The sequence below is a fragment of the Sinocyclocheilus anshuiensis genome, unplaced genomic scaffold (genome assembly GCF_001515605.1).
Source record: "Sinocyclocheilus anshuiensis isolate Anshui unplaced genomic scaffold, SAMN03320099.WGS_v1.1 scaffold907, whole genome shotgun sequence".
In the NCBI taxonomy this organism is placed as follows: domain Eukaryota; kingdom Metazoa; phylum Chordata; class Actinopteri; order Cypriniformes; family Cyprinidae; genus Sinocyclocheilus; species Sinocyclocheilus anshuiensis.
This window is the reverse complement of record NW_015546133.1, coordinates 817,119-831,683: the sequence shown is the minus strand read 5'-3', so window position 1 is coordinate 831,683 and position 14,565 is coordinate 817,119. Positions and strand designations below refer to the sequence as shown.

Sequence of the window (14,565 nt, the reverse complement as noted above, 5' to 3'; positions counted from 1 at the left end):
GGTACACTTCAGTTGTAAATGACATATCTGTACATTCATTTAAACAATTATATGTTTTTTCTTTCTCTATATGTGACCCTGGACCACAAAACCAGTCATAAGTGTCAATGTTTCGAAATTGACATTTATACATAACATGAAAGCTGAATAAATAAGCTTTTCATTGAGGTATGGTTTGTTAACTGGTTTTGTGGTCCAGGGTCACATATTTCTATTTCTGTATATAGTGCATTATTTATTTTTCTGTTTTTCTTATATTAGTGTTATTTCATCTTTACTGTGTAATTCAATGTGTGTCGTGTATGTTTGCACTATGTGTGTACTTTCTTCTATACTGGAAGCTCCTGTCGCCAAGTCAAATTCCTTGTGTGTGTAAACATACTTGGTAATAAAGCTCCTTCTGATTCTGATTCTGATTAAATGTTGCATGCATTGTAAAAAAATGTCTTCCTCAGTATTTTTGTTTTCCAATACAAATATCCAAACATCCTTAAATCAAGATACAATTACTTGAGATGCAAATGTAAAATGAAGTCTTGAAAAATGGAACAAAATTAAGTTAGTTTTCATTTTGACCAATTTCTGAGAAAACAAGACATCTTTTCATGCCATTTTGCTTCTCTACTAAATATATCTTGATTTAAGAATCTTTAGACATTTGCACGGTAAAACAAGACAAAAACACAGAGGAAGAAGTGTGAAGTACACTGAAAGTTTTTTTTTTTTCCATATTCTAGTGGTTGGGAGCAGAGCTATTAGCCTTAAAGGGGTCATATGATGCGATTTCAATATGGATGACCGTTTCGTGAACCTAGGAGAGGAGGTAATTCTGACTTTGCTACAATCTGGCGCTTCTGAATCAGCTACTGTTTTTTTGTTATTAGTTTAAGTATTTGCTATTGACTGTTCAAATGCGGAGTTTTGCGCATCGTGTGTGTGTGTGTGCGCGCGAGCAAGCGAGCGTGCAAGAGAGCGAGCGTGAGAGAGGGAGAGTCAGCTGTGGAGTCAGCTGTCTTAACCGTGGCTTGTGTACTGCAAACACATACCAGCTTCATCACTGTGTCTGTCACGCGACTCTGTTCCCCTTTCGGGCTCTGTCTTTACATTTATTTTGTAAGATGAAGCTCGCGATTATGGTAAGGGGTGTTACATTTCCAACGAGTGCTTGCGGTGTTCGGCCAATCACAATGCACTGGGTCAGCTGGCCAATCAGAGCAGACTGCGCTTGTCGGAAGGAGGGACTTTGTAGAAAACGAAGCGTTTGAGAGAGGCGGGGCATAGAGGACCTACAATAATGTACAGTATTTGAAAAATAATGTGTTTTTTGAACATTAAAGCATGTCAACATATTCTGATACACCAAATACACAAAATAATGATCTTTAAAAAAGCATCATATGACCCCTTTAAGTTTTTTTTTGTTTTAATTAATTAAAAAGTGATTGAGATCAGTTGGAAATTGTATTTTCAATCTCTGAAGTGTTGCTAATACAACTCACATTTACATTAAGAGAACATAACATAGTGTGTTTCCCATTAAACCTGCAGAAACCCTGGTCATTATACATAAATTCACTATGACGGTTATATAATGTTCTCTTTTCTGTCTTTTGTTTGTGTTGTTTTTCCAGGAGCGATGTGTGGACAATTGTGCTGGCAAGTTAATAAGGACCAATCACAGTTTAATGGGCACGTATGTGCAGCTGATGCCCGCAATGGTGCAGAAAAGGATGCAGGAGATGGAGAGCAAGGCTGCAGAAGTGGCTAAAGCTGAAGCTGCAGCACAAGGAAGTTCATCAGCATTAGAAAATCCATCTACTGCCATTCAAACCACAACAACAATGCTTGAAAGCCCACAGATACCTTCAACTCCTAATAATCCATCAGATATCAAGACCTCATTAGCGACCAATGTCTCAGCTTTTGGACAAACACAGTCACTGTTAGATGTGCCCACAGTACCAAACAACGCACAAACCTTTACAAATGAGTCTTTAGAAGAAGTAGTAGCGCCATCGCCAGTGATCTCAACATCTACTAGTGTACCTAAAGTAGATGGAGGTCCCGTCTTGAGTGCAGTAGAAAAACTCAATCTGAAGCCCAGCAGTGTAACAACCACATCAGTTCCTGAAGCACGGTCTGAAAGGGGAGCAGGACAGAGCCCCCAAAATCCATCTTGATGGCGATGTGCAGAAAAGAGACATGGCAGAGAAGATATGTCTAGGAGATTTTGTTTATGCTGCATATTCAGTCATAACAGCCAAAAGTCAGAGAAGCCTTTTAAGACGGTTGATCATGGAATGGGTTTCATAAATATTTAAATACAAATATTAAAACATTAAATAACTATGTACTGCCGGCTATGTGTCTTTAATAAAATTGCATCATGGAAAGATAATTTATTTGACTTTATTTATTATTAAATCTGTATTTGGTATTTTTTAGGATAAGTGTTTTGTGTATTTAAAATGGTATATGAGTAAAAATGATACCTAATTAGATTTTAAAAAATTATTAGATAATTATTATTGTCAACACTGAAGATTTGTGTTCTTTTTACTGTATTTTTAAAAGATACTTTTAAGGAGTTATTTTGTGCATATAGATAACTTTGTAATTAACATTTTATTTATTATTATTTGTTACAGTACTCATGCTTATTATGGTGATAATTCTTTCTGTTGGTGAATTTGAATACCAGTAATTGTTTAATTATTTATATATATTGTTTAAAATAATAAGCATTTGTGATTTTAGAAACAACCTTACAACCAGCTTAAGACTGACATTAAATACATTTATTGTACCTCTTTTTGTCTACCCTTAAAATATACCATGGTAACCAACATTTTATTTTTTAATTATATTTATAGTTATATTTTATATATATTATTATATTTTGTATATATTATATATCATAATAAATATAATCCAGGATTTTCCAGAATTTATAGATGTTGTTTATTTATTTATATATTTATTTTATAAAATTATTTGATGACAAGTGGCTAATAAAAATAATTTTTTTTTATTGTAGTAACTTGCATTTATGCGTGTAGTAGACCTTTATTCAGCTCTAATATTGATGTAACAGCAACGAAAGGAAAGGACCATGCACATTTACTATGTTTGGGCTGATTTTGGGGAAACTGATCCAAAAATGTAATTTATTAATCGTTACTAGTTACTCATTTCGAAAGTAATATTATTACTTAACTTATTACTTTCTGGCAACAGTAATTGCATTACTACGCCCCACAGAAGTTGTAATTGTGTATCTTCCCCATAAAATTATTCAAAATTCAATTTTTCTGCCTCATCATTTGACCAAAATCTACATTGAATCGCAGTCAGAAGTTATTACAAACACTCAATGGTGATTGAAAGTGACTTTTAAAGGCACAATATGTAAGATTTTTTTATTAAAATATCCAAAAACCACTAGAACAGTGTTATATATTTTGCTGACTTGCGTACTTATATTATCCCAACTGTTTAGAAGAATGTTTAAATCCAGAGAAATAAGCAATTTTAACTAGTGACATGGACCGTGTCCATAGTGTCATTGTGTCGCCTGCCAATGACGTCATAACGCCTCGATTTCCGGTTTTGTTTTGTAGAAAACATGGAAACACCAAAGTGCTTTAATATGTTGTGCGTTTTAATAGACCGGTGACGACCGCACAGAGTAGCATTATAACAGAACTTTCAAATGTATCTAGTGTGATAAAACAGCTGCTTTTTTTCCCCACACATACGCACGACCGGAAGGAGTGGAAGCGGTCGACCGTGGCATAATAAAAGCTCCGCTGCTTTCGAGCCATGTGTCACGCTCGTTCAGCGGCCTCGTTTCGCTTCTACGGCTTTCAGCCTCACCCTGCTTCATTCTACTATGTTAATAAATCATTAGCTCATCCATGAACATGATTTCTGCCCGAGTCCCGTCGGATTGCATCGGCTGTGGAGATGAAGACCACAACTCCCATGATTCCACACTCAGTCACAGAGTCATCAAACTACCTTTTGTCTCTTTGTTTATTTTGAATACACGCCCTCCAGCGGCGAAAATTACATATTGTGCATTTTAGTAAAAGTGTTGTATTAATTGTCATGTGTAGCTTGAAGCTAATTGTAGCTATAATTTCTGTTACCCATATATGATTGTATTTCATGAAGTATTTTAGCAAAGGAAATCACATAAGTTCAATTATAGTAATATAATGTATATCGGGATCAGAGGGATGTGGGTGGGCAAGCCATGTAATGCCAAAGTAATGCCACAATTTACACATAATGTGTTCAGATCAGCTTTTCTCCTGACAAAATCAGTGTAATGGCAATATTTCCATACCCTGAATGTAACCTTTTCCATATTCCAAGCTTTCCTTATGCACTGGTGACTTCATGTGCCTGTGCGAGTCATGCAAATTATGAAAAGAAATCTAGGAATTATTGGGTTGTTGGATTTACTAGTAACTAGTTACTGCCCAACACTGATTTACGGAGTCGTAACCCCAGGGATAATTCTGAAGGAAATAAAATCGTGTCCCGAGGCGCTTGTTTTCTTCACTCTCCAGCCGGGGGCGCTGCAGTGGCGTAATTAGCGGGGAATGAGTGTGTGTCTGTCTGTCGGCGGGGGAGGAGATCACAGACTCGGGCTCTAGTAGGGTGTGGACGCTGGAAGAGTGTCGGTCTGGACTGTCCCAGTCATCACCGTTGGTCCACTCCAACTAAAAAGCGGCCTTATAAACAGGTAATGATGGTTGTTATGATCGATTGAGTGTGAGAATCGTGTGTCCAGTGACTGTGGGCGTATATGTCTGCTAGCAGCATTAGCGCACTAGCTCACAACAGTACAAAACTACTGTTGTATAGCGATAAATAAAGTGTGGAGTCAAAAAATCATTTCATTGTGCATGATTAAGTAAATTGTAATTCAGACCGTACGTTTTTTTCTTTTGGTTCCCCCATAGTTAAGAGTCTAACGTTAGTCACTTCACTCTGACTGGAGTGTCTGTTAGCCGCGCGGCTAATGTCACTCTACTGAGAGAATACACGTCTATCTAAACACTTTCTTGTCTCTCTGTCTAAACACACCTGTGTCTGTTCATGCATAAACACACCTTTCTAACTGTTTGCCTGTTTGAACCATTCAATCTGTCCACATGTATAACGTTACTTGTCTGTCTCTCATTCTGTGTATTTCTTTCAGTATATTTTGCTATCTTGTTGTCGGTCTGTCAGTTGAAACAAAATCTGTCTGACATCTTACCTGTCGTCTGTTAAAACATGTAACTGTCTTTTTCAGTATCGACCTGTCTGTCTGTCTGTCTGTCTGTGTGTTTAATTATTTTCCTATTTCTATGATTATTAACTATCATGTTTGCCTGTTAGTGTCTTTGCGAGCGAATGCATATTTAACTGAATCAATAGCAGCCAGCTTTTGTCTCTCTTATCTAATTTGTTTGTCATTTTCTCCAAGTGAACACAGTTGTTTCCCTTTCTGACTGTTTTTGTTCTGTTTTTGGAAAAAAATCTCTCCTGTATCCCATCTCAACACACTCTGCAAAGTATATACAGTGCATAACAGTTCATATAAGAAATAGCTTCTTAAGTATAGTTAAGATACACTTTTGTTTTTTAATAACACAGCCTTTATTTCATTCTCTAATAAAACAGACAAGTAGTTTTTTATGAATACGACAGGTCTTTGCGAAGACCTCTTAACTAAAGTATGAGTTGGAGTGATGTCAGAGTATTAAAGAAACACATTCTGTTGGCAGAGGGTTGTTTTTGACTCCGTTAGGGAGTGATACGTGTGTTATAACAGGCCAAAACTTGTATAATTACATGTGTATTCATCACCTATCAGCATTTAATGAACAAATATTTGAACCCTTTGCTTAAAGGGGTCATATGATGCTGCTAAAAAGAACATTATTTGGTGTAATGAAATGTGTTTATGTGGTTTAAAGTTCAAAAAACACATTATTTTCCACATACTGTACATTATTGTTTCTCCTCTATGCGCCGCCTTTTTGAAACACGTATAACGACTGATTTGTAGTCGTGTCCTCTTTTGGAAGACCAAACAAAGTAGTTTCGCTTTCACAATGAGACACACGGCGGCCTAGCGTGAGCAGAAACCGCAGCCTAGTGTGAGCAGAGGCAGCGGGGTTGAGAACGGCGCTGCCGGCGGATTCGACGAAGGAGCGGCAACCACATGTGACGACCCCGGGCTGGACTCCGCTTCGTCCACGGTGAAAGCTGATCCGGCGATCCACAGCACTAAGTTGATGTATTCCCTCAGCGACCAGCACAGATCAGCTCTAGGCATGACGAAGCGGATATCGTCCTCTTTTGGAAGACCAAACAAAGTAGTTCCGCTTTCACAACGAAGCACACAGCGTCTTCACGACATGGAGGCAGCGGGAACAATACTACAGCGAGAATAAAAGTTACGCCTTTTTTTGTGTGAACATTTGGGCAGCGTTATGCAAATCTTCCCACATAGTGAGGTAGATATGTGGGGGCGTGTTAGAACGAGCCGTTTTAGGTAGGCGTGGTTAACTCTTAACTTTTATAAAGAATATCTCTTTGGATTTGAGACTTTAGTCTTTGCAACTTTACAGATCTTCTTTATGCACCAAGAGTTTGTAACACTCCAAAGAGAGGAAAAAATTTAAATCGCATCATATGACCCCTTTAAACTTGAGGTCAATTAAAGGAATAGTTTATCCAAAAATTCAAATTCTGTCATTTATTCTTCCTCATGTCATCCTAAACCTGTGTGACTTGTATATTATATGTATGTCTGTTCCTTTGTGGAGCATTAAAAAAAAAATAACCGTGTCCATTATTAAGAAAAGGCATTTTTTTTATTCTCTTGGTATTTAATTTGGTTTCACGTGGTTTTGAAAAATTGAATTTAATTTAATGACTCTAAAAATGTCATGTGGTATTTTCTTTACAACAAATACATTTTAAACAGTACTTTCCAATATAATGAATTAGTAGTTCATAAATATAATTTATAAAGTCTTCTTTGGAAATAGTAAAAAAAAAAAAAAAAATTGAGGAAAAATTATAATTATATAAATACAATGAATAAATTAATAGATAATTTAACTTTTAATTTCTGGTGAACTGTTCTTTGAAACTACTTGTGTTTTTGAGTTTTAGTCATTGTTTCCTGGTGACCTGAACTGTGACAGTATGTTTTGTGCAAGCTGTGTTCAAGACAGATGTGTGATCCTTCTTCTCGTTTCTCTGCAGTGTAGCGCAGACACCAGACACTTGCCCTGAGGCTGTGAAGAGACTGTCCCATCGCACCCTTCCCGTGGCTGGATGTTCTGTCAGACCCTCGCCTGTCGTCTTTAGGGTACAGCAGCATCAGACGCCTCTCCCAGGACACTCCTGGTAGGGGACGAACGATTCCGGTAGCGTGAGAGTAGAGAGGGTGCCGAGATGGATGACATCTTCACTCAGTGCCGTGAAGGCAACGCGGTAGCCGTCCGCCTCTGGTTGGACAACACAGAGAACGACCTAAACCAGGGGTGAGTGTGTTTTTGAACATTGTATGAATTTGAGTCATAATATGAATTTTGTCAGAGCTGTTATTAGGTAGATTGCAGTGTGTTTGTAGAGACCACTTATTTGTGGTTTTGTACAGTCTTGGTTTGACAGCTAGCTTATTTTCTCATACAAAGATTAACTTGGATGCTGTCAGTAGGGAGTGGATTATTTGGTGTCCACGCCCCCTCCAAACTTTGGGAAATTCAAAATGTATTTTGATTAAACTGTCCTGTTTGTGAGGATCTTAGGTCAGGTCTTTTCCCTTTGTTCACCCCTCACTTTTATCTGTCTTCTAATCCCTGGGCGCGTGGAGCAGTGACTCGGAAAGATGATGAGGGTAGATTTTATCACTTTTCGTCTGTGTTGCGGATTTCATTCCGTTTTTTGGCTTGTCGTGGCATACACAGCTTTTAGATTTAAATCAGATGGTTTTGAGGCATTAAAGAGATTCAGTATTAGATTATTGTTCCTGTATAATTCTGCTGTTACTAGTTTACATTTGATGCCAGAAAAAACAAGGTCTTTCACCCATACAAAACATGCCGCCATATTGCTAAGGTGTTCTAAGTGCTTTTTTAAAGTTCTGCCTCATGGTTGCAACGGTGTTCTGGGCAGTTGCTAAGTGGTGACCTAAGTCAAAAGAGCCAATTTTCATGTATATATGATAGGGGTGTGCACAAATAGTCAGTCTGTAATTATTAATCGAAAAATAAAAACTCGAATTTTACTATGTGTTACTTTGCTGGCGGTCCATGCAGGGAATCCATGATAAATCCTAAGCACGCAAACTAAAAGTCAGTTATAACTAAATGCACTGGGTGGCGCTGTGGAGCGTGTTAATAAGTTGATTGTATTTGGTTACAGAATGTCATCGTCTGCCTCACGAAGTTCGAAATTATTTTGATTAGGGCTGTGCGATTAATCGAAATTGAATCGCAAAGCCTGCGATGTGGACGCGATATTACTCTGTTCCAGAGCATATGCATGACTGCCAGCCTTGAGTGGCAACCTTACTAACCAACAGAGTGAGTGCACCTCCGTTCTCCCCAATCAGCACTGCTCTATCCAACTGCGTAAACGCCCACTATTAAAAACAAACAAACAAACAAACAGAAAGCGGGAGAAGAGAGTGTGTGTGATTATGGTGCCTACAGAGTCAGATCGATAGTTAGGCAAATTAATACTAAAGAAAAACGTATGTAATATGAGATTACTTTGGCTTCAAAATGACAGACACCAAACAAAAAATGTAACGTTAATTTGCAAGAGCTGTGTCACAACACATATCAAGAGCTCCCTTATCGGTTATCCTTTCAGTACTGGAGAATTAAAAGATATATTCTTAGATGATTTTATTAGTACATGAACGTTATCTTGCACATTTTATCTCCCCAACAGATTCTAATTTGAAAGAAGTTTATAATGCATGTTCGCTATTCCCAATTCAGAAGACCACACACACAGTCTGTCTCTCTGAATGCTTCTCATACTCGCTCCTCTCTGCCGCGTCTCACGGAGGAGCCGTTTACACTTGCCGCACACACGCAGCCTGTCTCGTAATGATCGGTTATACTCGCGCACAGCTCCGCACCGCACGTCTCCACGAACGCTTCTGGCAATATGGACAGCTTGACGCACGCGCGAAACCTGTGTCAACTCGCGCCTGGCTCCACTTTTAAAACAAGTGTAAATTCAGTCTAACCCCTTTGCTAATTTCACTTGGATGAAATGAAACATTCAGCACATTTTCCACTTGTCGTTTCTCTGCAGTGTAGCGCAGACACCAGACACTTGCCCTGAGGCTGTGAAGAGACTGTCCCATCGCACCCTTCCCGTGGCTGGATGTTCTGTCAGACCCTCGCCTGTCGTCTTTAGGGTACAGCAGCATCAGACGCCTCTCCCAGGACACTCCTGGTAGGGGACGAACGATTCCGGTAGCGTGAGAGTAGAGAGGGTGCCGAGATGGATGACATCTTCACTCAGTGCCGTGAAGGCAACGCGGTAGCCGTCCGCCTCTGGTTGGACAACACAGAGAACGACCTAAACCAGGGGTGAGTGTGTTTTTGAACATTGTATGAATTTGAGTCATAATATGAATTTTGTCAGAGCTGTTATTAGGTAGATTGCAGTGTGTTTGTAGAGACCACTTATTTGTGGTTTTGTACAGTCTTGGTTTGACAGCTAGCTTATTTTCTCATACAAAGATTAACTTGGATGCTGTCAGTAGGGAGTGGATTATTTGGTGTCCACGCCCCCTCCAAACTTTGGGAAATTCAAAATGTATTTTGATTAAACTGTCCTGTTTGTGAGGATCTTAGGTCAGGTCTTTTCCCTTTGTTCACCCCTCACTTTTATCTGTCTTCTAATCCCTGGGCGCGTGGAGCAGTGACTCGGAAAGATGATGAGGGTAGATTTTATCACTTTTCGTCTGTGTTGCGGATTTCATTCCGTTTTTTGGCTTGTCGTGGCATACACAGCTTTTAGATTTAAATCAGATGGTTTTGAGGCATTAAAGAGATTCAGTATTAGATTATTGTTCCTGTATAATTCTGCTGTTACTAGTTTACATTTGATGCCAGAAAAAACAAGGTCTTTCACCCATACAAAACATGCCGCCATATTGCTAAGGTGTTCTAAGTGCTTTTTTAAAGTTCTGCCTCATGGTGTTCTGGGTGTTCTGGGCAGTTGCTAAGTGGTGACCTAAGTCAAAAGAGCCAATTTTCATGTATATATGTGCACAAATTGCACAAATAGTCAGTCTGTAATTATTAATCGAAAAATAAAAACTCGAATTTTACTATGTGTTACTTTGCTGGCGGTCCATGCAGGGAATCCATGATAAATCAACACATTTTTGTACACGATAAAAGCTCCTTGTGGTTTCTCGGTTTGTCCGATTTGAGCATCCATAAACAATGCAAAACACTGGCATTTTGAGTTTCTGCTAGTGATTTCTATGGAGAAAAATCACTTCCTGCCCTCCAGCTGCATTTTGCGCGTCATCAGAATCACGTGATTGCAAACAATCTATATGCATGAGTGCCAGCCTTGAGTGGCAGCCTTAGTAACCAATAGAGTGAGCACACCTCTGTTTTCCCGAATCAGCACTGCTCTAGCCAACTGCGTAAATGCCCACCATTAAAACAAACAAACAGAAAGCGGGAGAAGAGAGTGTGTGTGATTATGGTGCCTACAGAGTCAGATCGATAGTTAGGCAAATTAATACTAAAGAAAAACGTATGTAATATGAGATTACTTTGGCTTCAAAATGACAGACACCAAACAAAAAATGTAACGTTAATTTGCAAGAGCTGTGTCACAACACATATCAAGAGCTCCCTTATCGGTTATCCTTTCAGTACTGGAGAATTAAAAGATATATTCTTAGATGATTTTATTAGTACATGAACGTTATCTTGCACATTTTATCTCCCCAACAGATTCTAATTTGAAAGAAGTTTATAATGCATGTTCGCTATTCCCAATTCAGAAGACCACACACACAGTCTGTCTCTCTGAATGCTTCTCATACTCGCTCCTCTCTGCCGCGTCTCACGGAGGAGCCGTTTACACTTGCCGCACACACGCAGCCTGTCTCGTAATGATCGGTTATACTCGCGCACAGCTCCGCACCGCACGTCTCCACGAACGCTTCTGGCAATATGGACAGCTTGACGCACGCGCGAAACCTGTGTCAACTCGCGCCTGGCTCCACTTTTAAAACAAGTGTAAATTCAGTCTAACCCCTTTGCTAATTTCACTTGGATGAAATGAAACATTCAGCACATTTTCCACTTGTTCTTAAAATCCCAAATACTTAAAAATGAATAAATCAACCTATGTAATACTTTAATAATTTACTAAAGTAATACAGTTCTTTATTTATAAATTATAAAGTAGTAATAACATTATAATATTCCCTGCTGAAAAAAAAACTATAGAACCCCTCCCAAAACACAATAGGAAATTTAATGGATTCAAGGGTTATAATGTCAAGTCAAGTCAAGTCACCTTTATTTATATAGCGCTTTTAACAATACAGATTGTGTCAAAGCAACTGAACAGCATTAATTAGGAAAATAGTGTGTCAATAATGCAAAATGACAATAGTAAACACTAATTTTTCAGTTAAAGTCATCGGCATAACAGTGGAAACTAATCCCGTATTTTTTAATAATATTACCAAGGGGCAACATGTATATCGAAAATAGCAGAGGACCTAGGACAGATCCTTATGCACTCCATATTTTACTGGTGATAATTGAGATGACTCCCCATAATGGGAATTATATTGGCTTTAATGTAAACTATAATTGTGCCTGCACACTATTGACAATGTTAAGCTGAAGCTTGACTTTGCAAAATTAATCGCAAATCAAATCGCAATAGCAATATCTGTCAAAAAAAAATCGCAATTAGATATTTTCCCCAAATCGCACAGCCCTAATTTTGATCTAAATTATCTTACTAAATGATTTTACAAAATGGAATTTACTTTTGATCTAGGGATGTTCATTTTAACCGGTTAACCGTTAACCGACCGTTAAGAATTTTGACCGATTAATACAATCAGTTAAACGGTTTAAAAAGTCATTTATTTATTTATTTTCAGTAATTTATCAAAATATTTAAAAAGGTTTGCTGCATGGTTAAAATACACTGTGTATAAAAAATGTGTTTTTTAGAGAGAGAAAAAACATGAGTCGCGTATAATAAGTCGCATTTTATTATTTCATTCAGAAATAGGCCTAATGCCGACGCGAAATGTTTACAAACATTATAATAAACACTGTAAACATAGCTAGGATATTTTAGTTTCCCTCACTCCACAACAAATCCTTTCAATTAACAGTATTTAGAAAAGAGCAAGAATAAAAAATATAAGAAGTTATAGCAATATAAACGACAAGCCAAAACAAATGCATTTAGGCTAAAACGAAACTGAAACCAACATTGGGTCTCTCATTCGACACAAAATCAAATGTTTTCGTATTCGCGATGTATTTGAATGCCAAATTATTATTTATTATGTAGCCTATCACTCGCTTTCCAATATCCACGTAAAGCAAAATGTTTTGCATAACATCACGGCGGTATGGTGTTAACGGCACAGATTTTTCTACATATTTAAACTGAGCAGTGTGTTTTTTTCCGTATGTTTGACTGACTGTATTTTATTATGATAATGAACAGGCTGCACTGTCAAGGTAGCAAAGCTTAACTGTGTGCACGCATGTGGCGCCGGTGCTATCACTTGAATTTTTTCCTTCTAACAGTGGAAGCAACTACTCCTTTTAGTCATAAACAGTGGAAGCAACCACTCCTTTTAGTCATAAAGATAATCAGAATTGTAAATCGTAATTGTTTGCCTTTGTGTACATTCACAATAAAAACAAATCTTTGTGCGTAAAATAAGCTTAAAGAAAAATAGGATGCCGCTTTCTGCCATCTGGTTTCCTTTCGCGCAGCACAAAAACTCTGGATATTATATATATATATATATATATATAGCCTATATTATGCTTTTTTCTGCTCTCAGAAGCGCTGCAGTTGCGTGATGTGATATGAAAACCATGTGAATCCTCATGTTCTGTTGTTTGCTGCTTTTTGGCATGTAAAATTAATCCCCGGGAAACAAATGTTAGTATTTTTAACAGGTCACAGACACTTATCCTTTCTAATTTAATTCAATTCTAATTTAAAATAATCTTGTCGGTTAACGGTTAATAATCAGTTAACGAGCGTCGGTTGTCGGTTAGGAAAAATAATCGAAATGAACATCCCTATTTTGATCAAATTAATCAGTGAAACTGAGCTATCATAATATCACCACCACAATGAGAAATCACATGAAATCCAAACAGCAGTCCACTGAGGAAAGACAGCTGTCCATCACTGCATTCACGACTGCAGGTAAGCGTAGCTGTACCCCGAGTGAGCCGAGAAGAGGGCTTATCTGACTGCGAAATGATCTTGAGACATATGCTTCCTTTAGGCTTCCTTGAGGGAGAGTGGTTTAAGAACAGAAAACACAAAGCGCTGTAAGAAACTGCTTGGCACACCGTTGTCTTTGTGTCTCTGGAATGTCTTTGCGGCACGCGTTCTTATTGTTGTCAGAGCCAACTTTCATGTGGATATTGTTTTTCTCAACATTAACATGATGTGAGACAATATAAGCACGATAAACATAGGCAGACTAGAGTGTGTTTACGTTCTGCACTGTAATTGGCACGGTCTGCTTTATTTTTTCCGTTTGCTCTGCTTGAGCTTGAATGCTTTTGTTCTATATATACAGTATATATATACACTGAACAAAATTATAAACACTTTTGTTTTTGCCCCCATTTGTCCAGCCTGAAATGAAGACGGACTCAGCTTTTGTTTTATCCAGCTGTATTTACACCAGGTACAAAGATATAACACCAACATGTCAGAAAAAAAAAACAGAATCAGAGTTGGAAAAAGGATCACCCCCTTGTGTGAGTATTTTGTTGAACCACCTTTTGCTTTAATTAAAGGGGGGTGAATGATTCTTTTCTATACCCACTGTCGTTTCCTTGAAGTTTCCTTGAGGGAGAGTGGTTTAAGAACAGAAAACACAAAGCGCTGTAAGAAACTGCTTGGCACACCGTTGTCTTTGTGTCTCTGGAATGTCTTTGCGGCACGCGTTCTTATTGTTGTCAGAGCCAACTTTCATGTGGATATTGTTTTTCTCAACATTAACATGATGTGAGACAATATAAGCACGATAAACATAGGCAGACTAGAGTGTGTTTACGTTCTGCACTGTAATTGGCACGGTCTGCTTTATTTTTTCCGTTTGCTCTGCTTGAGCTTGAATGCTTTTGTTCTATATATACAGTATATATATACACTGAACAAAATTATAAACACTTTTGTTTTTGCCCCCATTTTTCATGAGCTGAACTCAAAGATCTAAGACTTTTTCTATGTACACAAAAGGCCTATTTCTCTCAAATATTGTTCACA

General features: G+C 38.0%; 1 protein-coding gene across 2 annotated transcripts in view; it reads left to right on the top strand.

The window, feature by feature from the left end:
* The first annotated feature begins 4,588 nt into the window (after positions 1-4,588).
* LOC107701121 (integrin-linked protein kinase) overlaps positions 4,589-14,565 on the top strand; it is a 29,492-nt gene continuing 19,515 nt past the window's right edge. Inside the window, exons 1-2 of one of the 2 annotated variants that reach the window (XM_016503059.1) lie at positions 4,589-4,753; positions 7,276-7,556. In XM_016503059.1, the coding sequence (XP_016358545.1) occupies positions 7,468-7,556 (89 nt within the window). In that variant the 5' untranslated portion in view covers positions 4,589-4,753; positions 7,276-7,467. Of the gene's footprint in view, positions 4,754-7,275; positions 7,557-9,348; positions 9,627-14,565 lie in introns of those variants that run through there. The other variant, XM_016503058.1, reaches the window with a different exon arrangement.